Source organism: Triturus cristatus, chromosome 1_1 (assembly GCF_964204655.1).
Source record: "Triturus cristatus chromosome 1_1, aTriCri1.1, whole genome shotgun sequence".
In the NCBI taxonomy this organism is placed as follows: domain Eukaryota; kingdom Metazoa; phylum Chordata; class Amphibia; order Caudata; family Salamandridae; genus Triturus; species Triturus cristatus.
The window spans coordinates 1,291,115,710-1,291,142,528 of NC_140579.1; the positions used below are offsets into that span (position 1 = coordinate 1,291,115,710).

Consider the following 26,819-nt stretch of genomic DNA (forward strand, 5'->3'; position numbering starts at 1 on the left):
CGAAGTCGGTCTGGAACCCTGAGCAGATCCAAAGGGCTCAACTGGTTCAGCTGGAAGACCTATCGGCACCTTGGGGCCTGCAGACCCAGAGGGAACTGTTGACACACCAAAAATGCATAGCAAGGCTTCGCCAAGTCGCAGCAGACAACCCTGGAAATTCCGGGTGATGCAGAATGACTCATAAGTAGAGTGACTTCAGGTGCACGAACTGGAGTCCCAATGATGCCCTTGTTCCTTCTCGGAAGATCGAGGGAGGTGGGGCTGGCTTGGACTTCTTTCACTTCTTGGATTTGCCCAAAGACTTAGATCATGAAATGGACCTTTGGTGGGGGCAAACTCAGGAGAGGAGCTGGGACCTACCTTTATACCTCGACCAATCCTGGCAAGGAGTCTTGCAGTGCTTCGCCACAATGATCTTCACTTGCCAGTCTTGAAAGACCTTGGGGTGCATTAAGGCACAATCAATGCAGGCTTGGAATCTTAGTCTGACCCCAGGCACCACAGTCAAACCACATTTGGGCCCAAGCCCAGCTCTCGAACTACCCCTGTTGGCCCCCCCGGGCAGCTCCAGGAACTACGTTCTCCCTCCTACTCCTTCAGGCCCACTCTCCTCTGCGGCATTGTTTCTTTCCCCTTTTTTACTTTCTCTCCATTTGCCTGAGTTTTAATTTATCACTCTTTTGCTCTCTTCCTGCCCATTTTTTTTTACTGCTGCTCACGTCCGTTCTTTCACTTTACATTTTCAGCTTTTTTCCAATTGCTTCGCTGTCACTATAACTATATATTTTCTTTCTTTTGCTCACTTTTGCTTTCTCTCTCTTTTTACCCCCCCTTTTGCAGCTGCCCCCGCAAGTTTTTTTCTCACTATTTTTAACTTCATTCCTATTGCTTAGTTGTCACTACATCCTTCTTTCTTTGTGCTCTCTTTTTGCTCTCATTTTGCTTTTAGCCCGCACCCTTTTTTGCTACTGCTTCCGCCCTACACTTTCTGCCTGTTGCCCTTTTCCCGCTCTTCCGCTACCTCAACCTTTCCCCCATCTCTCGTGTCTCCTCCCGCTGACCCCTCTTTATCTGCTTCCCATTCCCACCTTTTGCCAACCTCGCCCACTTCCTCCCATGCCTCTCCCACCTCCCAGGACCTACTTTATGGTGGCCATCTGCACCTGAACCGCACCCAGTGCCATGAACCCTGGTCCTCACATGACCCACAGCTGCACATCAGCCGCCCGCCATGCCCGGGACACCTTCTCAACACCTGCTGCACCGCTCCACACTAGGCCCTTTTACCTGCACCCACTGTCACTTCACTGGTGCAGTACACTCTCCCCCACCTTTTCACCTTTACCCAGACCACACAGCATGGCACCACACCAACAACCCACCCCCAGGTTGCATGCGCTGTCCTCAACAATCGCTCTCTCTACACACATGCCACCAAGTTCTGGGATCTCCTCGACCCTCTTGCACCAGACAGTCTTCCTCACTGAAACTTGGCTCTATATTGTGTCTGCCCCAGACATCGCCACTGCCATACTGAAAGGATACAAGATCACCCACTGCAACATCAACAAGCCTGGAGGAGGTATCACCATCATCCACAGGGAATCCATCATGGACGACACCATCCCAGCAATGGAACATATTAACTTCAGAATCCAAACAGACGAGAAACCTACCATCAGGGGCACTGTCCACCAGAGCCTCGAACCACCTTCTGAAACCCTATCACAGACTTTATCGCCCCTCCCCATAGACTCCAAGGAATACATTCTCCTGGGCAACCTTAGCTTCCACCTCGACAACAAAACCAAGCCAAACGCCGCCAACATCATTGACAGCCTGAACAACATGGACCCCCGCACATCGCAGGATACATGCTTAACCCTACAATCACCATAAGGGACAGTGTCAAATACAGCTACACCACCAAACTCACATGTACTGACCACACCATAGTCCACTTCAATATAACCACCCAAATGCCCCCCCTCCCCTGCCCAACACCACTGTTAAAACAAGGCCTCAGAGACTGTATGGACTGCAGCTGAAATAAGGCCTCAGAGACCAAATGGACCGACAACCTTGACCTCAATTCACCCAAACGATGTGAACCAGGACGTCAGGAACTTCAACACCTGGATCACAGACTGCGCCATCAGTTATCCCCATCAAAAACATAGAAGATCCCCCAAGCAAGCTAGCTGGTACACCATAGACCTCAGGGCCGCCACGCCCCACTGCAAGCACCTCGAGAAAAGTTGGTGCAAAAGCAAAGACAGAGCAGACAGAATATCCTACAATACAGTAACCAAACTACACTACACAACCACAAACTATGCGATACAAAGAAGAAAGCCCGGGCATTGTGCATCGAAGCCAGCTCCAACGACATCAAAGAGGTCTTCTTAAAGAATTCACCAAACCCGCAGCTGCAACGAGCAACATCACTCCCTCTCAGGACCTCTGCGACAGCCTCGCCGACTTCTACTACAATAAGATTGCCAAAATCTACAGAAACTTCAACCCCCAACCCAAGGCCCTGGGCTTCAACTGTCACAACTCCACGCCCATGGCTGACCCAAGGCTGATCTCCTGAAGCCACCTCACTACACAGGACACCATCACTATCATAAAATCTATTCACTCAGGTGCCCCCTCCGACACTGCCCCCACTACATCTTCAACCTAGAAGCATCCATGACCGGACATGAACTTACCACCCTAATCAAACCTCGCTGGATGCAGCTAGCGTCTCTGAAGACGAGAAGCATGCCTGAGTAGAACCCCTGTTGAAAAAACCCTCAGAGGATCCCAACAAACTCAGCAAATATAGACCAATCTTCCTGCTCCGTTTTCTGGCCAAAGTCATCAAAAAAGCAATAAACCAACAACTCACCATCCACCTAGAACATAATCACCTCCTGGACGACTCCAACTTCCATAGCAGCCACTGCACTGAAACAGCCCTAAACGTGGCCACCAACGACATCCAAGCTCACCTCAACCAATGGGAGGCAGCCGTCCTCATCCTCCACGATCTCTCAGTGGCGTTCAACATGTTCTCCTACCACACGCTCATCAACAGACTGCACGAAACAGGCATCCAGGGAATCGCCCTCTAATGGATTGTCTCCTTCCTCACCAATGAAACTCAACGAGCCCACCTTACACCTCTGAATCCAAACTGATCTGCAGAGTCCATCAAGACTGGTCTCTCAGCCCCACTCTCTTCAACATCTACATGATATCCCTGGCCAACATAGATTCCACTGACAACATCATCTCCTACCCAGACGACACACAACTCATTCTCTCTCTCTCTCTGAAAACTCCACCTCCTCTAGAACCAACTTCCACAAATGCATGACCAGCATCATCAACTGGCTGATGAACAACTGCCTTAAACTCAATACGGACAAGATGGAAATCCCCCTGGTGGCCCAAAGAACTCTGACCCATTTCAACCCTGACTGAGCACGCCAGGAACCTTGGTATCATCCCGGGCATTAAACGTATCATAAGTCAACGCCGTATCAACCTCCTGATTCTACATCCTGTGCATGCTACGCAAGATCTTCAAGTGGCTCCCCTAAAACATGAGAAGCACCATCACCCAGGCCCTAATCGCCAGTTGAATGGACTACAGAAACGTTCCCTACGCGGGAATCAAGGCCCACCTCATCCAACGACTCCAGACCATCCAAAACGCTGCAGCAAGACTCATCCTTGATCTGCCGCGTGACACCTTACTCACCCCCCACTACACCCTTCCCACTGTCCCCTCCCCACCGAGTGCTTAATTTGAGCCAGTGGCTTCCGGTGCTCAACACCAACCTTAGTCGTCAACACCGGCGCAAACTCGACCCAACTGTATTGGATCTCTTTTCATGAGCACCAGTTAAGGACACATTCATTTTTTGTAGGCACGGGGTGATTAAGTGATTTGCCCAGAATCACAGGATGTTGAGCCTACACCAAAACTCGAGCCTGGTTCCCCAGCTCCAAAGTTGGCAACTCTGGCCGTATCCTCTCCCCACTTGTGGGGTTTCATAGTAAGTAGTTAGTTTTGTTAAGAGCAATGAGCTGGTGCAAGCGGCCTTCTGACGAGAGCCTCTGCACTTATTTGTTCACATATTAACCACTGCTCCCACCTTGTGGAAAATGTGTAATATTTTATTTAGCATAAGCGACAGCCATTTTGGCTATGGTGTCCAATAAGTTTCCTTCATAATTCTTTCGTCTTTTCACTCTGCTTGTGTTATCTATTTTAGTTGACTTCCTGACTCAGCTAAAGCAATGTACGTGCTGAAGGTTTATAATTGCCAGTGCACCTGGTCTTAGATGTTGACTGTCAATCATTTACTGCTGCCCTAAGCATTCCTGCTCCCCCTCCTACTTTGCTGACCACATGGTTATTCATCTTCCCTTGTTTGCTGAAAGCTATTCCTAAAACGTGTTCTTCCTATTTCTGTTTACATGCTTACATTGCAAAAAACCTGTATAAAAGGGACGATAGTTTGTGAATTCAGTGTACTACCTCCTGTAGCACTTGAGTGTTGTGTGGACGTGGTCCCACTCATGAGTGATTAAAAAACTTGTCATTTATTCCAACTCCAGTGCCAATCTCTATTTTGTTGGTCTTCGGACCCGTGGACAAGAGGGTGACCCTGCACCAGTGTGCCCACTTTTAGGCAAATTTCCACAACCTAAGAGAGCTCCATTGCTCCCTTTGCTGAAGAGGTGCTATTTCAAGCTCCTCACTCACGGGTTCAAGATCCTGCACGACTCCGGGCCCGCCTACATCAACCGCCGCCTGAGCTTACACAAACCTGAAAGACACCTCGCTTTGCCTCCCTCTCGCTTGCCAACACACCCTGCATATGCCAAAGCAAGACAACAGGACGCACCTACTTCGCAGCTAGGGCCTGGAACGGCCCCACCTTCAACCTCAGGACCCCCCCACTCTACAAGAATTCCGAAGGAAACTGAAAACCTGGCTATTCGACTGATGCTCTTGACCCTGCCAGCACCTGGATACCCCCACAGGTGACAAGTTGTGCTCTACAAATCTATTGATTGATTGGTGCGAGACAGTCACAGACATTTGTTTGCCACCTTCCCCACAGGGTCTGAACCATGTAGATTTGGGAGGAGACATATCCCTTGCATACTAATTTTGGTAGATTTTTTTTGCTTGGTAAAAGGGAGCTCAATAAAACGAGGGGTAGCTCCAGATCCACATATGTTGGTACAGAAAGAAAGAAAGGAACTGATGTCAGCCCACCAGGGTGGTGCCTATACAGGCCCACGCACGTCACATTCAGCATGGACTGGCATCGACGTGGAGCTGCCGTCGTGCACAGAAACTGCTTTAGATTTTCTAGATCCAGTCTGTTGTCTGGGGGAGTATTTCAAAGGACATAATTCTGCAGTTATATGTCTCTATTAGCACACCTCCTCCTCCTCCAATTTTTCAACAAGAAAGTGAGTCACAACATGGAATATATCTCTAATGCAGTGAACTCCACATGTTTGGCTTTTTTTCAGGCTTTTTCTCCTTTTGAACTTCAACAGGTTCAACCTGCCGGAATCTATCAGGAGAAAATAGCAAAGGTGTAATAATTATCACACAACATGTAATTACGATCCCTGTAAAGAATACTGTTTGCACCGGGTTTAGAATTTAGCCCTGAGATTATGAAAGCTTTAGTCAAGATGGAGGGAGGTCTCTCATGAATCCTGAGAAGCGGTCAACTGCGAGGATTAACATCATTACGCAGTTCACGTTTATTAACCCAAACATTAGTCAATGAAAGAAAATAAAAACACCAGATATTTCCATTAAACAACACTAGGATTAGAGGCAATGGCTATTTGAGCCCAAAGATAATATTGGCTGGGGCTTCTACGAATAAACAAAGGGTTATATTAAGTAACAAGGTAACTCTACAACCGCTACAGACAACTAGAGTAGAAGATGATGTGTGTTGACATACAAGTCTGACAAGGTACCTAGCACGTGAACAGTACCATTAAAGAGTTTATATAGGAAACAGTTCTTTTACACACAAATACCTGACTGAGTAGCTGCCCATGAAAGATGGTGTTCACCACCTTGAGAACCTGCTTGGTAAGTTTCCTCTGTGAGAAGGGGATGAGTATTCTGCGCTTGGTTCCTTCGGACTCCAGTTCTTGCTGCACTTTGTCCAAGAGCTCACATAGGAACTCCTGAGCATCCTGCTGGTCATAACCACGAAAAGCTGGGATGAGGCTCCAGACAGAGTGCAGCATAGCGAAGGGAGATACCAGTGCCCACTTTCCTGACCACATAACACGGAAAAGGGTGTGCAGTTCATTACAGAGGGAGATGTGCTTGGTTGCAGGCTCCTTAGGTTGGATCAGTTCTAGACTACGGTCGATGGATGACCCTCCATTTAGGCCAGCTGGCACACTTTGCTTCACAAGGGACCCTAGTTTGACATTCCGACCAGTCCCAATACTGGAGGCTGACTCAGCCACCAGATTGCTCGGTAATGGAGGTTTCCCAATGGCAGTTTTGGCCAATAACTCTTCAGTCTTATCTGGGTTAAGAGTCAAGAAGCATTCCCTAAATTTCTGCAGGTGGCTAAGCACTTGAAGAATAGAGTTCATGTAGCAGGTGTTGCCCAAGTTACGGAGGCCAGTCACGCCAGGTGTGACCATAGGCTTCCGCCGAATGGAGTAGAACTGGCTGAACCTACTGTTGCCCACTGGTTTTGAGGTAGGAGCGCTTGCCGACATCTGCCTGAACTTGCGAGGAATAAGACTGTCCCTGTGAGCATGAGATAAGAGCCTTGCACTCTTTCTGGGTGGTGTATTGGCGAGTTCTTCCAGAAGGTGCCTTTTTACCTCCTGCCTGCGTTGTCGGGCTACTTCCTTTTTCCTCTCGTGTTCCTCCCATTGTTTCACCTGCTCTTGTCTCAGCTGTCCCACAGAGCTCTTCTGAAACCACATTCTCAAAGCTTTGGCCAAAAGGAACCTTCGTCTGTGCCAAAGAGCAGTAAGCATCTGAGGTTTCCTGGGAGGGGCTCTGCTGTGTGTGTGCATGGAACCCCCCATTGATCTCAAGGTCCTTCCACCATGGGGCAGCAGGCCATGCTTTTGATTCCTTACTGCAGTCAATGTGCTTCTCAGCAGCTTCAGGTCTCCTTCAGGGTTGTCATTAAGTACATAATCCTCACACACATAACAGAAGACATACAGTTCATACACCTCCATTGCCAGTGGATGTCTGGTCTCCTGGAAGTGCTTAAGTGAGTGCTCCTCAATGTACCGTCCACAAGCTACGTGTGAGCATTTCAAGCAGGCCCAGACAGCCTCTGTAGTGTCACAGTCAACACAGCGCCACTTCTGCGGGTTCAGGATGGAGTGATCCTGGGCAAGTCTTAGCCGCCCAACATGCTTGCATCTATCCATGACTTACAAAAGTCTCCACAGATTTACCCTGGCAAAGAAAAGCAGGAGTAAAAACAGCATTAGTGTCTAATCAAAAGGCAACGAACACAGCTTGTAACTAACAGTTTTAAATTTCAACTTCTCTACATCAACATAAATATAAACAAAAATATTTTAGAGTGAGGAGTGACGCAAAGCCTCAGCTGTATTGGTGCGAGAAATAAAGGTCAACAAAACAGTGAGTCTGTGTGGAAGCCAGCTGATCCAACTTTCACTTACTCCAAAATAAAGTATATACAATTCTGGAAATTGCACTGCTCTTCATGTGAATTGCATACTTCAGCTATCTGGCAGTGTGATACAGAAAAATCATTAAAGCAATGCAAAACTACAAGGGAGCATCAAGGGGGTCATGTGTTTTTAACCAAACTGGGGATTAAATGAACAGGACTGCTAGTGTTTCTCATAGCTACTAAATTGATTTTGCAATCCATGACATCGAGAAAAAAGCAGCAAAAGTTATTGGATGCAAACGAAAAAGAAATCTTGGCTGTAATTCTGGTTCTCCATCATGAGCATCTTCATTCAATTCATAAACATTGAATACACCAATCTAGCCACAAGAACCCCAACATTCTTAAATAAAAAAGAAAAACATTTCACGGTTTCGAAAATATAAATGAAAAATGATACATCAAATGATAAAATGATGGCTGGTTTTATATGCCTGCAAACAGAATAAAATAGTGCACCAAACAGACATACCTGCATGAACTACGAAATATACAGCATTTGCATTATTAGCCAGCTGATGAGCTGCCATTCGATAGGGCAGAGCCCCCTCCCAACAGTTGCAGACTGGATCCAGGACATGGCATTGGTACAGTGGTACCATGTCAGATGGTATAATATATCCTAGTAACAGCCCAATCCAAGACTAAGGATATCTGGACGACATTATGCACGTACCTAGCTAAAACTCTGCATCTCCTAGATTGACTAAAAATGATTAATGTTAAATCTCGTGTATAAATGCGAAATTGCCAGCCTACTACACCACTTGAATGTAATAATCATATATTGTGATTACTTGCTACTTTGTGTATCTTTATGTAATGTGCCAAGAATTGGCACCTCTGTGTAGGTGAAACTAAACTATGCTTGCACTGGCATATTAGCTGGCTTACTCGTATAAACGCACTGCTGATACAACTCTGTTATGATAACAAGACAATTAAAAGTAAAAAAAATTTAAAACAGTACACCAAACGGATGTGTTAAACCCTTAGAAGTTCCTCCTTTTAACGTTTTTAACACTCTTTCTGGTGGATACTCTAGCTGTAGATTACTCACCTTAGAATACTCCCTGGCTACTGCACGCCATCAGGTGGCACTGTGCAACTCTGCACTGACTTCTTACCACTCCGGTAGCGGCAGAACAGAGCCGCAAATTAGCGCCACTCATGCACATTAATGTCAGTTTCTTGCTTGTCTCTTTCTGTGCCCTCAGATGCAGATCATGAACAATTGGTAGAACTAGTGTGCACATTCCTAACTTGGCACCTTTTTAGATGTTAAAAAGAGGCCACTCCACAGAACGAGGAGATGGGAGTACAGTGTGAAATCTACATTTAGAGTATTCAACAGAAAGTGTTAAGTTGGGAGAATAGTCTTCAAAGTCAAGAGACACAGCAAATAGCTATGAATTAGCTGAAAGGGCATGCACGAGAAACATTAAGACTAAATTAAGGTACCACTGCAGCATTACAAGTAAGTTTAGAAAGACACGTGCATCAAGCTTTTCATAAACCTCCTCACAACAAGTGGTTTAAACGAGAACAGTTGGTCCAGCAAACGTAAACAAGCATTGGCATAGCCAATAGGTCTCGCCTTTGGGACCTTATAAGTGTTTAGCCATGCAACAGTTGCATATAACTAAATACTTATAAGGTCCCAAAAGCGAGACCTATTGGCTATGCAAAGCGGCCGCGAAAGTGATCGCGATCACGATCAAACATCAAAGCGGCCGCTAAAGTGAAATTAATCGCGGTAAAGAGCGACGCGCGCGCCCGCGCACATGCACTGTAGCTCCAGGCTGGCCTGGTAGCACTTTTTGGAGCCCTCTCAATAAGTCTTGCCAGACCAGCGCATGCGCTGGGTCCGGCGAGACCTAAAAAGGCTACAATGGTCAACAACAAATAACCTTTAATAGTGACAACAGCACAGCCTTAGGTGGCCAAAAATAAAACAATAAAATAACATTCAATAGCTTTGATTGTAGAGTCAACCTTGCAGTTACCACAACAAGCCACAAACTTGACCTATGGCCCGACATAAATGGACTTTGTAGAAGGGCGTCTGGTGGCGAGGAAGACATTTACCACTTCTGAATATAGATCAAATGCAGTTAAATGCAGCCTTACATTCTCTATGCATGGAGGTGCACACTGCATAGATTCAGGTCAAGTACCCTACCATTTTGTTGAGACAGAATGTCCTCCCTTAAGTAGCAGCATGGTTGGGGGACAGGTACTCATACACAGAAGCCCTGGGTACTACACTCTACTGGCCCAATCCAGACCCACTAGAATGACTTGGGCTCAGTTGCTGCTGTTCTTTTTTTTTAAAACTCTAGACATGAGAAACAGAGGGAGGTAGGAAGGCATACAGGAGTCCCGGGTTCCTTCTAGCTATAACACATACCCTAGCAAGTCTTCTCATGGAAACTCGAACGTGTGAAACTTATGTAAATGCATGTTTGGTGGTGGCATAACTATCTAGCCAGGGTTCACCTGACTGTTGAAGATGCCCTGTGTCACCTTGAGATGTAGTCATGGTCACCCAGACACTGTCTGCTGAGCTCATCCACTCTGGCATTCAAGAACCCTGTCAAGAGGTTCACACATAGAAAGAGGCCATGACACTCTAACCAACTCCAGAGGTACAGAGCCTCATGGCAAACTACTTTTCTCTGCGCTGTTTGTTGCAATACCACTTTGTGGTGGTGGTGTTGTCCAAGAGAACCTGCACCAACCTTGCTGTTTTTGATAGGACTGGGTGTCAGTGGTGGTGGTTTTGGGAACACCCTTACCCTTATATCTGCGAAAGGACTGTTGCCTAGGTATTGTGGGCTACAAAACCACCAATGAGGTCTTGTAGTTTCGATAGATTTTTGTATTATTTTTAATTGGGCATCTATCTCAAGGCCAAAGAGGTGTTCCTCATGAAAAGGGGCATTTAGTAGGAGTTGCTGTACCTCGGTTTAAATCCCTAAAATGCGCAGCCAGGTATGTCTACGCAGCATAATTGAGGAATTAATCCCTCGTGCAGCAGTATCGAAACTATCAAGGGCGCATCTGATCGTTGCATTAGAAATTTGTTTGCCCTAAGTAACTAGTTGTGACCCTCGTTTATAATATTGGTCTGGGAGGTGTTGTAAAAGCTCCTCCATGTCATCCCAGGTGGCCCTGTTGCACAAGTTACTTACGTTCGGTAACGATATATCTGTAAGGACATTAGTTAGTGATAGCGTTCTTACCTTAGAATTACCCCCAGGTGTCAGACTGGATCTGGAAAGTTTTCGTCAGCAGTACCCCTGCACGTTGGAAGGTGGCATCATGCGGCTCCGCGTCCGTCGTAGGCGTCGTGATCGCCGGGATGGTCTCGGCAGCTACTTAGACGCCGCCCTCGCGCGCTGACGTCAGTTCTGTACACAACTTTCCGCGCCAGAAACGCAGAGCCATGCAAGATACTGACTACTGGTGCATTGAAACTAGGGCCCTGAAAGTGTTGAACCACCAAGGAAATGCCCTGATGTTCCAGCCATGTCCAGAGACGCAGAGCCTCCTGGCCTAGGGTCCACGACCCCACCCCGCCTTGCTTGTTGCAGTACCACATGGCGGTGGTGCCACTGCAGAGCCCGCATATGCCATCTGGCATGATTGGTCAGCAGGATGCAGGAGGCTATGAGGTCCAGCAGCCTCAAGGTAATGACCGAAACCCAGGACAAGGACTGAAAGATCGGAATCATAGCCTAAATGTCCCGGACTCGCTGTTCGGGAGGAGAAATCCGAAACTGCGCCGTGTCCAGAACCGTTCCAATAAAGAGGAGCTTCTGAAAGGGAATCAGATGTGACTTCGGCACGTTGATGGAGAACCCCAGCAAATGCAGGAGGCCGGCCGTAGTCTGGAGGTAGGAGACGACTGCCTGGGGCGAGCCCGCCTTCAACAACCAGTCGTCGAGATAGGGGAAGACGGAAACCCCTGATCTGCGCAGATGAGCTGCGACCACCGCCATCACTTTCGTGAACACCTGAGGGGCGCTGGTAAGGCCAAAAGGTAGCACGGCAAACTGAAAGTGCTCGTGGCCTACCATGAACCGCAGGTAACGCCGGTGGGCTGGCAGGACGGGGATATGAAAGTAAGCATCCTGCAAGTCCAATGCCACTACCCAGTCTTGTGGGTCTAGGGCAGACAAGACCTGAGCAAGTGTGAGCATCTTGAATTTCTCCTTCCGGAGGAAGCGATTGACGTTCCCAAGGTCTAAGATAGGACGCAGGCCCTTGTCCATCTTTGGAACCAGGAAGTAGTGGGAATAACAACCACAACCCACTTCTGGCGTCGGAACGCGCTTGATGGCCACCTTAGCCAAGCGGGCCGCAACTTCCTGCTGGAGAAGTGTCAAGTGATCTCCCGACATGCGGTGGCATGGCTGGAGGGGTAGTCTCGAAGGAGAGGGAGTAGCCCCTTCGGACTATCTGTAAAACTCACCTGTCTTAAGTGATGGTGCGCCAGCGGGGGAGATGATGGCTAGTCCTGCCGCCCACTGGCGTTTGATGGGCCTGAAACACAGGACTAGGAAGGTTTGGAGGCAGTGGTGGCAGTGGTGGGGGTGGACTGACCGGCCCGCTGGCCCCGTGACCCACCTCGGCGGGTCCCACGTCCGGGGCTGCGCAGAGACTGTTGCTGCGCAGGCCTGTGGCTCTGAAACAAACGTGTTTGTGCTCCCCTTCCTTGGCCACGAAAGGAGCGAAAAGCAGAAGCCGAAGGTGTGCGCGTGGCCGAAAGGCCCAGGGACTTGGCCGTAGCCCTAGAGTCCTTAAAGCGCTCCAACGCACTATCTGCCTTGTCCCCAAAAAGGCGAGTGCTATCAAAAGGCATGTCCATCAGAGTGTTCTGGACTTCCCCTGAAAAGCCAGTTGTCCTCAGCCAGACGTGATGGCGTAGCGCCACTGTCGTGGAAATCACTCTGCCCCGCGAGTCCACGATGTCAAGGCCACAACGAATCGTGAACTTAGCTGCATCTCTCCCTTCAGCAATAGCTTGGGAGAGCACCGTCCGGGCCTCCCCGGACTGAGGCCGGACCTGTGCTACCGTATCCCACACAGAGTGGGAATAACGGCCCAAGAGGCTCTTCTTCCCAAACTTCTCTAGTTTCTTGGATTCCCTGTCCGAAGGTGCAGTAGGGAATGCGCTCAGGGATGCAGAGGCTTGGACAACCAAGCTCTCAGGGGTAGGGTGTTGGGAGAAGAAAATGGGGTCGCCCAGAGCTAGGCGATGGCATCGGGCCTCATTCCTATCCACAGGAGCCCCTGTGTTGGGACTGTACCAGGTGCCCAAAAGAACGTCAGAAAGTGCGTCATTGAAGGGCAGCAGTGGCTCCGCAGAGGAGGCTGCCGACCGAAGCACTTCTGTCCTGACGGCCACTGTAGGGAGCTCGAGAGCTTCGGCCGCCCTACGCAACACCACTGAATAAGTACCAACCTCCTCCGTAGCCATGGTAGAAGGAGACAGTGCGCCAGGTTCTGGAGAAAATCCAGTCCACCTGCGTCCTCCAAATCCTCTGCCCTGTCCGGGTCTAACGCACATTGAGCTGCGAGAAGGTCTCCATGTCGGGGTGGAAGCCGGGGATGACATCGACTGGCTGTCCGGCCGATGCCGGCAGCAGTGCCGTAGACGTCGATGTTGGTGGAGGTCGTACGAGGTCAACCAACGTCAGCTGTGATCATGCATGGATCCATGGGGGTCTCGCTGGGCTGAGTCCGGAGCCGTCGACGACGTCGGGGCCGACGACGAAGAAGTGCGAGGACCCCCAGTCGAACCCACGGGCCCGAAGGCTCACCGGCGGGGCTCGACGGGCCAAAGAGGCGAGCAATGGCTGACCGGAAGTCCTGCAGCTGGACTCGGGAAAGGCGGGTAGGCCGCCAGCAACTGCGTAGGCTCCGCCAGAGCCGCGGGGTGGCACCATCCGCACCCTCAGCCATGTCACGCGACAGGCTAGGGGAAGGCGAAGAGCGACGGCGCTTCTTCGACTTCTTGTGCTTCGTCTTACCTGACCCCCAGTGTGAAGACTTCGTCGAACGATGGTGGCAGCTCAGCGACCGGTCCCTGGACCTCCCACGGGACTGGGACCTTGAACAGTGCAGAGCCGACTCCCGGGCCTCAAGCAACTTTCGGGACCGCTCCTGCAAAGTTTTCGGAGCCATGGCCCGGCAGTTGTGGCACGACGTGGGGTCGTGGTCGCGCCCTAGGCAGTAGAGACACTCGCGGTGCTGGTCTGTCACTGACATCATGCGGGGACAAACTCCGCAAGTTTTAAAACTGGGCATCCCTACAGCACCAGGAGTCGATAGACTTAAAAATACAGAGACAAAAGTCCCTAAAAACTCAGTCGAAAATTGACTGGGGGTACCACTCTCTCCGGATCTGTGCTTGCTGGAGCAGAAAAAGAAAGAACTGATGAGAGCGCGCGAGGGCGGCGTCTAAGTAGCTGCCGCAACGTCAAACCGGCGATCACAACGCCGACGACGGACGCGGAGCCGCACAACGCCACCTTCTGACGCGCAAGGGTACAGCTGACGAAAACTTTCCAGATCCAGTCTGACGCCTGGGGGTAATTCTAAGGTAAGGAATCTATCACTAACGTGTCTCTTTCAGATATAACGTGAAAGCAAGCCTTCTGAACTGGCTATGCACCAGTGATTAGCATGTCCAACTGCCAAGTATTTACATGTCAAATCTATCCGCTTGCTCTCCTTATCTGGAGGAGGAGTGTCACCTGTACTCTGGGAAGCTGCCCTCTTCCTAGCTGTTGTAACCACTAGGGACTCCCCGGTAGGGTGTCTCTAATATAAAGTAGATCAGAGGGAGAAGGCTTATATTTGTGCTCAATTCAAGGTGTTAGGGTCCATGTTTTGACAGGCTCTTTGAATATCTCCCTAGAGACTTAATATTCAACCAAGCGTTCGGTTTTATAGAGTGTCTCAACAAAGAAATCACTTTCCTTCTCTGTGGTGTGCATCTGAACCATATGGTATTCAGCTGCTTGCTGAAGGACACGATAGTAGGAAGAGGCGTCATCTGGTGGTGATGCTTTGACTGGGACTAGAGTAAGGGTAAATGGACAAAAAGGTAATCATTTGGAAATCTATATCCTTAAATCAAAAATGAATTGATTGCCCAAATAGTGGCAAATAAAATTAGACCAATTATTTAGACATGCATCAAGTTATCATATAAAGAAATCGACAGTACACAATAATCAAAGTATGAAGAACTCTATATTCTATAAATGTAATCAAGAGGTACAGAGTTGAAAAAATCCAAACATACAATGTTTGCAGAGTCTATTCTCTTGTAATAAGTATCTGTCCAAAATGAGGAATAAACAATTTATGGACAGAGATCCCGTGATTCTATGGTAAGAAGTGGACTTGGAGTAGGTGTTTCGGTCTCAAATGTCCGTAGGACGCAAGACCATCATCAGGACCGATACGGTTAAATGGAAACGTGAAGATGACCCCAAATGAACTTAAGAAGCCACAACAGGTCACTACTAGATGAATAATGGGGCAAATTCGGTCGAATTAATCGTAAGGGGGTTAACGGTCTGTCGGTGTGCTATCTGCAAACTTTTCTTTAATTTGACAAGGACTGGCACATCAATGTCAGGATCTGAAGAAGGACATCATATGTACCTAAGGATCCAGACTATCTGGGGCACTCCTTGAAAGTAATTGTCGAGAGTAGTGTGTAGGACTCCCTGAGTCTACATCATCGGATTGTGTGGAAGACCGTAACATGGATTGTGGAGGTGGTATACTGTCAAGTGGCACAGAGATGATAACCTTATGCTCCATACACTCTTTAAAGGAGGCTGAAATACAGCAATGTCCAGACTCTTCCTCTTATGGGTCATTTTTTCAAGTGGTTATCCTGCCTCTAAATGTTATTTCTTCTCCATAAGCCCTTGGAGGTTTTCAAAGACATTGCCCTCCTCATCTGGATTGATTGTGCTATAGGCTTTCTTGGGTGCCATGTCTTTGTTAGTTTTTTTTGTACGATGCTCCTATGGAGCGGTGACTGCCAATGACATTGGCTTTGCTGTCAATGGTTTTTTTACGGCATCGGTGGGTGAGCCAGCATCAATGGTGTGTGTCTCAATGCCGTATGTCTGCTCTGCTCGAACAGCTTTGCTTGCACTGAGAGGGTGTTTGGCCCGATGGCTTCGTTGGCATAGAGTGCTGCTGCAAGGGCTGTGCTTTTCTCCAAATTTGCCCTTGAGCCAAATTGGAACCAATTGAGGTATCTACTTGTCTCAGCTCTGAGGCGTGCTCCTGGTGTTGAACAGAATCCATAGGCTGTTGCACACCAAAGAGAAGGTGTGAAGGTGGTCGAGGTAAGTGTTTAGAGTATGTGACGTCTGGTGACCCTGGGTACTCATGGTTCTTGGAGTGGTCTTCGTCCTGGGTCCGGATCCCGTGTTTGCAGGTTTCTCGGGGAGCTCCACAGTTGGAGGCGACGATTCATCCAGGCCCTCCTCCTCGTGTTGATCAGTCATCAGATGCAAATTAGTGCGGACTGCACAGGATGAAGCCAACTTTGGCACCAACTTCTTCGCCTCCGGTGCCTACCTGTTGTTCTTCCTCTGTGGAGAATTCCGCTTCTGCCCACATCTCCATGTTGTGAGTTAGATGTCGGTTACATCAGGAGTGAAGGGCTTTCTTATTCTTGAACAGGTTGCAGGCTGTGCAATCTTGTTCGCTGTGCTCCGGGGAAAAGCAAAGGATGCAAACGTCACGTTGATCCGAGGATGCGTACTTCACCCCGCACTGTGGTCACTTTCGGAAAAGTGCGTCTCACTTACCTTCTATCACCCGGCGCCAAGTATTCTCTGCAGCACGGGGGAATTGGAACGTACGCACAAGGCAGGCATCTCGGTAAACGTTATGGCTAAGGTCACCGGATGCAAATGTTGGATGAAGTGGTGGAGAAACTGAGTCCGTATCGTGCGAGAAATAATGAGGGCACCGAAGTTGCATGGAACTTCTGTACTATCCGTCCGAGCCTGATAGCAGAAAAAAAGAATCTAGCAATGGAGCAGTTGAACATGTGCATTCACTCGAAGAGGAGACTCAATATCATATCAGCAGCAAAAGACTTGTTTGGGTAAAACAAGTTTTACAGTCTGAGCCCAACTAAGATGACAGGAATGTGCATACCATGTGTATCAGCAGCCAACACATGCCACAAATATATTTGTTTCTAAAACGCCTGAATCCTCAAACTCCCTATCCAGAGAAGGTGTGGTGAATCAATTGGGGTTCATCTTGCTGGTTGACGCTTGAACAATCGAACTCTCTGGAGTATGATATTTAGTGAGAAAAGAAGGGTCACCAGGTAACAGTCTGAAACATATGTCCACCCATCAGTGGGCAAGAAGAAGGCACTGACAAGGTGCTCATTAAGATTTCAGTATTATCCTTATGTACTGGCCTCCTCAGTATATGACAAATTTTGGCCAAAAGATGTTTGAAATTATCTGCCCTCTGACAGCTCAGTTTACACAAATGATGGTCATTGGAGCCTTTAACTTCTATATAAAGTCTCATGACTTCGACTCAAAATGTATCGACTTTATAGATTTAATGTCATCACTAAGATGCCAACAACATATAATGTAGCCTACTCATATAAACGGTCACTCGTTGGATTTAATTTGGACACAAAATTTGGAGGTGTCCAATATAACCATGCATCTGGTCAGACCATTATTTGATAGAAATCTGTCCCTATGCTGAAGAAGTCAGGTAGTCAAACTACAGAGAATATAAATACATGGAGGTAGAAACAACTGAATGTTGAAAGAATTGAAACTATGCTTAAGCAAACCACACCCACACTATGCAAATCTGTCACTGTGGAAGAACGAAGGTTCACAAACTGGTTGACGGCGGCATTGCGAAAGCAGTGACTAACCAACCGAGTGAAACCGGCACCATGGTTCACCAAAGAGCTAAAAACAGCCAAACTTAAACTGAATAGCAAAATACAAAGCAGAGATAATCTTGGTGTAATCTAGTTTTTACAGTAGTAAGATTGTGGAAGCAACAAATGAGCAGAAAGAAGCTTTCAAGTTCTCAGAAGACCTCACCTGCCCAAGAAGGGTAATGCCCTAGGTGAGATGCACCAAGGATAAATGCAACTTTTTCTTTATAGACAAAATAAAGATAATTAAAAAGAGCATTACTAATAGCCATTCTTACTTACTGGGAAGTCTAAGAGGGAGCCTAACAGTGCAGTGTTAACCAGTTTTTATATAATTGTTGAAATCAGTTTTGGTGAGGTAATATCCAAGATTAAATATGGATATCCAAAGGACCCTTGCCAACCAGCCATCGTTTAAGAATTTGTCACAGTAATAAACTGCCCACTGATAACTCTTAAATCACTACAACAAGGCATTGTGCCCAATGCTTTTAAAGATGTGAAGTAATTCCACTATTGAAGAAATAAGGGGAGAACTGAATAGTATTGAAAACCTATTAGTCTATTTCACTGCTCTCATTTCCAACAAAATTATTAGAGGCTCATGTTGCCTAAGAACTATTCAAACATTTACAGAACACTGCTTTTATCCTTCCTGCCCACGTTGACTTTATACCTTTTCCCAGCACAAAGTCTGTGATCACTTAAGAAGGGAGGAGGACCAAAAGAAGATACTCTCTTGGTGCTGCTAGACTTTTCTGCAGCCTTTGACATGGTGACTCATAAGATATTGATCCATCGGCGTAATTGAGGCAGGGGTGCAGGACAAGTCCTTAAATAGGATCAAATCCTTACTGGGAAATCGCACACAGTAGGTAAACCTAGGAAATTTTCCAGCCAAAGAGTTTAGGCGAGAATGTGGGGTTCCCAAGGAATATTGTTGTTGATGCACCCATTTAATTAATACATTAACCCTTTGATAACAGTGCTGACAGCCTCATGTTGTTGTGTACACTACTATGCAGATGATTCCTAACTGATATTTCATGTAGATGATAACCCATTCTCATATGAAAAATGTCAAAATACTATGAGATTCATTGCCAGCTAGATGGGAACTAAATAACAGAAACTCAACACAGACAATACTGCAAAGGTCCTGCTGAACAACAGAACCAATATTTAAAATCATCTTTACTGGCCAAGGGAACTCCGTCCAGCACCGACTCCTAAAACGTCTGTAAAGAGCTTAGGGGTCATGGTCGATGGAAACCTTCTGCTACACTCCCTGGTAGGATGCACAGTGTTCAAATGCTCCTTCCTATTAAAGATTAGAAAAATGGTACCTTTGCTGTCTGTTGAGGCAAGTAAACTTATAGTGACAGCAGCTATCACATCAAGGCTTGACTACTCCAACGGTTTATGCTGGATTGCAAAATGTTCTCCGTCAAACTTCAAGTTATTCAAAATGACGCAGCAAGGCTGATATTTCTTCTGCCACGACATAGCCATAGCTTCCGATAAAGGAACAAATTAAATTCAAGCTGTGCTGCATGGTGTTTAAAAACATGAATTGAACGGCCCCTAAATTTGTGTCAGAAAGAATTTTAAAAAATGCATACCCATACGCAATCTGAGATCAATCAAGGCAAATCGACTTGTGATCCCAGAGATTCATCAACACAGGTCAGATGGACAGTTATTCCATGGGGGACCCTGTCACTTGGAATGCCCTACCACACAAGGGCCACGAGGAAATTGACTTTAGGACATTTTGTAAATTGCTACAAACATGGCTTTTTTTAAACAGGGCTATGAAAGAAAGTCCTTTTTTAAAATTTCATATTTGAGTAGAAGGTGTATTGTGTGCAAGCACCAAGAAAACATTGGTGAATGCGTGCTCTATAAATAACATCAACATAAGATCAGTGAGGGCCCTGTTGAAAGGGAGCAAGGGTTTTGCTATGGCAGACCTGATTGCAAGATTTGCATAAGAACATTAGTTTTAGTCTCAATAGAGGGCAGTTGTAGGTCCAAGTGCAATGATGAACTCTCTTCTGTTGGTGGTCCAAATGGAGAGTTCAACCCTGTACCAGGGGATTTATAAATTCAACTGCCCTCTTTTAAGTCCAGGTAAAAATTGCCATCATAATGAGGGGGTAGATCATCTCCATCAATACCCTCGTCATATCTGGGTTAGGGTAAGCTTTGGTCAGAATCGGAGTCAAAAAGATAAAGGAGGCTTTGATGATATCCACCCTAGTAGAGGCACTGGATTAGTCAGGCTCTATGGCAACCAGCTGTGTTTTAGTAATTTTGTAACACACCATCAGTAAGGGTCAGTCTGTAGGTTCAGGATCAGACATCAGAATCGGTACCGGATTCTCCACCACCAGTAACAGTGATGACAAGGGAACGACTGGAGTAGGTCATGGGCATTGAAGTCTGTGCCAGAGTCCATACGGTGCCCGTAATGGGCCCAAGACAGTCAGATGACGAGCAGGACAGATCTTCCAGCGGTAACCCAATTGAGGGCCCCTGCGGATCCTTGAAGCCCAAAGCCAAGTCAGAGGGAGACAGAAGAACACCAAATGTCTGCAGAATGAGCCGTCTATGTGCTGCGGACTTGCCAAAGGCCCGGGAAACTCTGGGTGCACTTGGCACTTGAATCTGCTCCGCAACCAGAAGTCTGGAAGGAAATCGGCTACCATTGTGACACCTATGTGCTTTCTCAAGAGTGAGGGGGGGGGGGGGGAGGGGCTGTTGGGTCAAGTTTTGTGTTTTTTGTGCTTACATTTGGACTTTGATTTTGACGCATCGGATGACTTCAACCATGAAGCTGACCTCTTGCAGGAGGGGCCTCTGGCGCAGGAGAGAGTCCACACACTCGACTTGGAGCAGCAGCGTGACCTATGCGAGGCCTGCATTTCTTGAGTTCAGCAATGTACAGCTTTGCTTATTGGTCCCGGATTGCCTTCAGGTGCATGACAGCACACTTGTCGCTCTTAGAGTTGTGTTGCCAGCTGAACACCAGAGACACAACTCATGCAGATCCATCACCAACATCTAGTTTCAACTGACACAAATAGGTGAGGCAGCTCAAGGGAGGAAATACCTGATGTCATCCTTTTGGAAGAGGAAGCCTTCAACACATAATTGTTTCTTGCTTCATCATTGGCAACCTCTTCCCAACCTGGTAGGACAGTGGCACCAGGGCAGACTCGACCTCCTGGTGGACTCTGCGCAGGAGGAAGTTCTTAGATAAGACTATTGGATAAAAAGGGGATCCAGATTAGTGAATTACAAATACCTTACAGCTCCCCAGCAGGTAGCCTTTACTAAATGGAGACCACAGGTAAGGTTAAAAAAAAATGGGTGACATGGTAACTGAGAAGCAATGACTCACACAATCTCAAAAGCTAGGCCAACATGTTTCTGCCCTCAGGGCTAAGGATCCTTAACTGTCTCCTAGTGGCCATAAGGATGTCCTTCCTTTCCCTTCACTCTTGCACAGTAATTCTGTGAGTATCCAGGATGGAAAATCATCTATCCTGGGGTGGGAATACAGCATCTGGTATTCCTCTTTGATCTGCCGCACCTATTTGTGTTAGCTGTATTTTCTGAGGAGGATGTATGGTAGCTTACCTCCTTGTCTCCCTTACATGTTATGAGTAACATCTGATTTTCTACAACTGCGGCATGGTTTGAAACCTCTAGTCTTAGAAGGGAACATAGTTCCCTAGCACATTGGATTTTGTTTGATTAGGTCTCACCTAGTGACACAGCGCATGTGCTGCTCGCTCCTGACGAGATCTATTGTCGTTGCTTTTTTTGCCAAGCGAGGGTGGAAGCTCCACCCACACTTCTTGCTGGCGCGCCCGCCAAATCTGTGGTTTCTATTGGAAGGGAAGCACGTTTGGTTCCCTCCGTCTTTCTTCGGCGTGCTTGCTCGGACACAGCATGTGCACGTGTCTGGACATTACTTATGCACGCGCTGCTTTGCTTTCCCTGGGCGTTTCCTGTAATAGCAGCGCGTGCCTTCACTTTCTTTACTCTTCGCGATCCCACAGTTTCCCATCTCTGCACGCGCTCTGTTTATTTATTTATTACTTTGGAGCGCGGCACCCGCTTAAGGGACACAGCGCTCTGTTTTAAATCAGTTTTTGTTGTTGTGTTTTTTTCTTTAACTCAACGGAGACATCTGGGACAACGCATTTTTCGAGACTCGATAAAGTTGGCCTCATAACATACAGGCTCGCACACCTCATTAAACTGGTCATTACCTAAGGTTTGAATCGGAGTTTAAGGAAACCGTGGACTGTTTCCAGGGTCGTCTCCGTGACACGTGGTAGTGAGACTGGTTACAAATAACTTGATTCTTCCAGATACACACTGAACGGTTTAGAAACGTTGTTTCATTACCACAGCCCAATCAATTAAGCTTGTGCACATCGAAGATCTCAGGTCCCAGGACAGACTGAAACCCGCTCATTCAGATGTGTTCATTTTCAAGTCGGAAACATTACATTTCCTGTAAGTTGCTCATTCCTGCCTGAGAACTGCAGACCACGGCGAATGGCACGGGACCAGCGACACTCTAGGCTGCGCATCTCCGCTCCGAAGAGAGACAAACAGTGGCTTTTCATTCCGAGCCCCCACACGCCCCCCCGGACCCTGTCCCCTGTGCTGTGTTGCTCCCCGAATGTCCACCAGTAGCCAAGGACCTTCTTCTCGGTCTGTCTCCCTGTTCTTTGGTTCCGTGGAGAGTCGAGCCCTGAGTGTCACGCGCTGGTGACCTGTGGGTCACGGTGGAGGACAACACGGCGCCTCGCGCCGCTGCACCAGGGCCCAAGGCGGTATCCCTCCCGCCAGGCCGTGCTGCGATGCCCTCAGACTTCATCTCTCTACTCAGCTCTGACCTAGACCTCGAGTCGCCACGGTGCCTGTACTTGCGAGGTGAGTTGCGCCACAGGTGGCGGGGGTGTTTTGAATGTGGGTAAACACTAGATAAAGGGGTACTTCTGTGCAGGAAAGGTTCTTGGGAACGGTCAAGGTTAGAGGACCCAGGGGCGGGAGAGGTTCTGCTAATGTAGGAGTGGCAGGCATGGTATGCTTTTGGGGACTGGGAAGGAGGGGCAGGGTCTGTCCCTCAGTGTAGTGGGTGGTACCAGGCAAGCACCTTTGGTCGGAAACCCCTAATGATCCCCAGGAACTTTCAAACACTAACAATGCTATGAATGCCTCTACCTCGCACCTACATTGAGACAGTGTTGCTGTTGTCTCCGATCACATGTCACAATATGGCCCTTTTACAAGGTCAGTCTCTATAACGTATGCCCCGATCTTTACTCGGCCCTGCTGCATGTATGCTCGCTGGGTGGATTCTGGTGCTGGTCACTTTTGATGGACTGCTTGTTGCATTTGGGCAAGGCTTATGTCATTCTTTCTTGATTCACGTGGCTTGGTGTATTTTAAAACCCACGAATTGTAGTAGACTACTCTCGTCTTGCAGATATGATGCACATCTTGTCACTGTTGTGGGTTATAACATATACCTAGTTGGGTCAGAGCGTTCTGTCACATCATAACGTCCACATGGTTGCACTGACAACATATCAATTGACATTGCAATTAGAGTCAGCATCGTCATAAGCATACATCATGTTCATCTTAAGTACTCGCCCATTTCGGAGGTAAAGCTCACTCCTATCAAAGACTGATAACACCATAAAGAAGCCAGAAAAAAAGCATTTGCAATGCAATAGGTCTCGCAATTGCGAGATTTAGAGCTATTGGCATTGTGAATGACAAGGCCTTTTATTTACGTTTTAAAACCAAAAACATAAATAAAAGTCATTGTCATTTACAATGCCAATAGCTCAAACTCGCGTAAATGTGAGACCTATTGCATTGCAAATGCTTGTTTTTAGGAGTCACTGGAAGACCAGCGAAATTGAAAGCAGAGCTCCATATCCACATCAGAAAGTGCGTAAAGATGCTGTGTCAGCATGCAGGGATGGTGCCTGTATCGGTTTTGTCACTTCCTAATGGTACAGAGTCAATTCAGATCCATCCAAAACCACCTGGCAGTATGCAGGAGTACTGCTGGAGAAATGATTTCTGGATAAAGTTCTGGCATACGGAAAGCATTTCAAGGTGGGAAGTATTCATCAGAAGTCCAAAAAACTAAGCAACATTCTCATTAATAGAGGAGGTCCGACACTTACTTCAAGGCAGTAAACAGCAGCTTCACCCCACAGAACAGTGCAATGACAGTTATTGAGAACTCTGACAATCAGGTGCAGCATCTCTGTCAACCAGACTGTTGTCCAAGAAAGAAGTGTATTCCTGTTAAATGACTGGTAAGTCACTTTGTCTTTTTGCCTCTTAGGATAGGTGTGTGGAGTGGAATCAGGCCTGGTAGTGAACAATCATTTTCTAGTTTATTCGGAGAGCAGCCGCTCACTCTAGTTTATCTTTGGTCCTTGAGAATCACATTTGCATGGCCGAGGCGTTAGGTAGCACTACAACAGGCTTTTCTTCCTAAAGGAAACCAAGAAATTATCCAATGGTGCAGAGGCTTATGATGCATTATTTTTGCTTCTGTTTACGAATGCTGCTACCATCTTGAAATGAAGAGATAGGTGTATCAGCATGTGTTTTGCATCGTTTTTGTGCCTACTATTTTTTCTGAGTAAGGTGTCTTACAGATCTCTTTGGCCATCATGAACAAGCAGACACAATGGGTTGCAAATTATATCTACGTGGGTGCAAAGGTGGCTTACTTCAACCACATACAAGCCAGTGTCATACATGACACCAAGAAAACACAAGGCCTTTGTGATGGTTTGTTCAGCAGGATTCTCAATACAAAGAAGCAAAGATAACAGTGGGGGGCCTTATCTACCACTAAGAAAAGCGCCACTGTTGGCTATGGTATAGAGGCAGAGGCATAGATGACGGAACCTGTAGCTCTGTGGGTATCTGCTGGCAGCAACATTAAAGTTGTCCTGTGAAGGGTCGAAAGCAAACACTTTGGACACTATCCCCATTAATTAAGCCTCTAAATTCAGTCTGACTCAGGTCAACTTGCAAAATCCCCTCCTCACACAACCAAAGTGGTGAAAAACAGGCCACTGTATCATTAAGTTAAACGGTGGCACAAAGTCAGGGTCGTCTCCGGATCCTGAACAGTTTTGTCCTACTCTGTTGATAACCCCTGCCAGATTTTGCTGTGAGATGCCAGCAAGTTCAGTCATTGCATCATACTACATGTAGCTGAAGACTGAGAGAAATTACAAAGTTTCAAGGCGAGACAATTCCCTATACCCATTAAAAATAAAATGGCACTTGTGACTAGCAGTCTGAAACAATTTTAACATACAATCATGCTTTTAGGCAATTTGCTATTTTTATCCTTTTCTGGAGCAATGCACGAAATGTTATTTGAACTACCTTTTTCTTTTACACCTCCCCTGACAACTTTCATGTTGCATCAATTTGCATTCAGGCAACTGGAGGTCACTTTTCTTTCACTCCATTAAGGTCCCATTACATCTTCAGCTGCAGAATCTGCTTTACAGCTCCTTGGACCTTCCGACCACTTGCAGTGTGCTATCTTTAAGGCATGAAGCTCAGACATCATTCAGCACCTTCTCCAGGGTTACTAGTAAATATATACATTTTATGGTCCAGAGCGATCATTACTATTGTTCTTAGTTTAACGTAATATATCTTTAGTCTCCTCTTTGAAACTATCACCCACAAATGTGACTCCAACAACCATATTGTTTGGTGTTCTACACAGTAAGAGAAGGAATCAGCGACAGGTTATCAAAATCTGTAAGCTATGTCTTTTCCCCATCACTCATACTTCTCTAGACCATGTGATTTTCTAGATGAATTTTCTATGCATTAATTTATCATAAGTATAGTGGAACTGTTTGATAAGCCATGCTTTGCCTCTGTGCTGTGTTCTTTTGGGGGAATTCCCATCCTGGACTATATCTTCAGAGCCAACATCCTGGTTCTGGTCAGAGAGCCCAAAGAGCGCCTACGTCACCCACCTATTCATGATTAGAAGCCATGTAGAGGACACCAATTTGTTCATAAAACCATTAAAGGCCATTTGCTTCTTGCCAGCACCAAGGCTTTCAGTACTCAGGAAGACAGCTTCTAAGACTCCTTTGAACGTGATTGTCATTACCTCCATTGCATTAAATGCAGGAACCATGTGAGTGACGGGACTGCCCTGCCATGCTAAGGCCCACGCCATTTACACAGCAAAATAAGCGCCTTTGCTTTTTTTGTTTGTGTATGCGCAGGTATTGAAGCAGCTCCAGTTCGGGTATGATGCACTGGTCATTCTTGCTTATGGGCTTAGTAGCTACACTAGTGGCATTGTCACCTCCTACACAGATCTCAAATGAGGGAGGTTTTATTTAGAGTGAATCCTCAGGAGTGTGTTTGTTGAACATGAGGAAGGAAACCCATGGAGGGTTAGGTTTTCTAGACATCTCGATGCTAGCTGCAGCTCTGTTATTTTATGCTGAAGAAGCCACTCTGGACCTCAAGGTATCCTTACTTTGTGCTGTAACATGCAACTCCCAACTATACTGAAAGAACAGCTGACCATGCTGGAAGGTAGGAGTTTCCTTTGCTTTAGTACAACAAAGTTTAGATTTTTTGTGCATTGGCAACTTAAAAAGGTTGAGGCCGCAGAAGATAAGCATGCCCCCTGGTAGGAAAAATAATTGCAAAGAAAATGCTTAGGCCAGGGGTGTGTAGTTACAAGTCATATCAAACTCAAACAGAACTTGTTAATTTAAAAGGGGGGTAGGGGCGACACAAAGAGCACTTCATGATGTCAGTCAACAGAAAGCAAAACATGTTAGAAGGGAGGTACTATACAGGTAGGGAAATACACTCAATCACCTCAGTCTGAAATATTTGGAGAGGCCAATCTAACACTGTGCATGCAGCAGGTTCACAAAACGTGCTGTGCTGATATGTTTCAGTGGTTCACATGCAGATATGGATATGGAGGAATGGTGCAAGTGAGACTAGGATGAGACGAAACGTTTGTCATGTGTGAGCCATTATCATGATATCTTCGTGAA

At 46.9% G+C, this 26,819-nt stretch overlaps 1 protein-coding gene across 5 annotated transcripts in view; it reads right to left on the reverse strand.

Annotated features, from left to right (window-relative positions):
• The window catches only part of LOC146871979 (ubiquitin carboxyl-terminal hydrolase 49-like), a 507,658-nt gene that overhangs the window by 112,595 nt on the left and 368,244 nt on the right, over window positions 1–26,819 (reverse strand). For all 5 annotated transcript variants that reach the window (XM_085652728.1, XM_085652768.1, XM_085652756.1 and 2 more), the window contains one exon: window positions 6,076–7,483. In XM_085652728.1, the coding sequence (XP_085508854.1) occupies window positions 6,076–7,455 (1,380 nt within the window). In that variant the 5' untranslated portion in view covers window positions 7,456–7,483. The remainder of the gene's footprint in view (window positions 1–6,075; window positions 7,484–26,819) is intronic.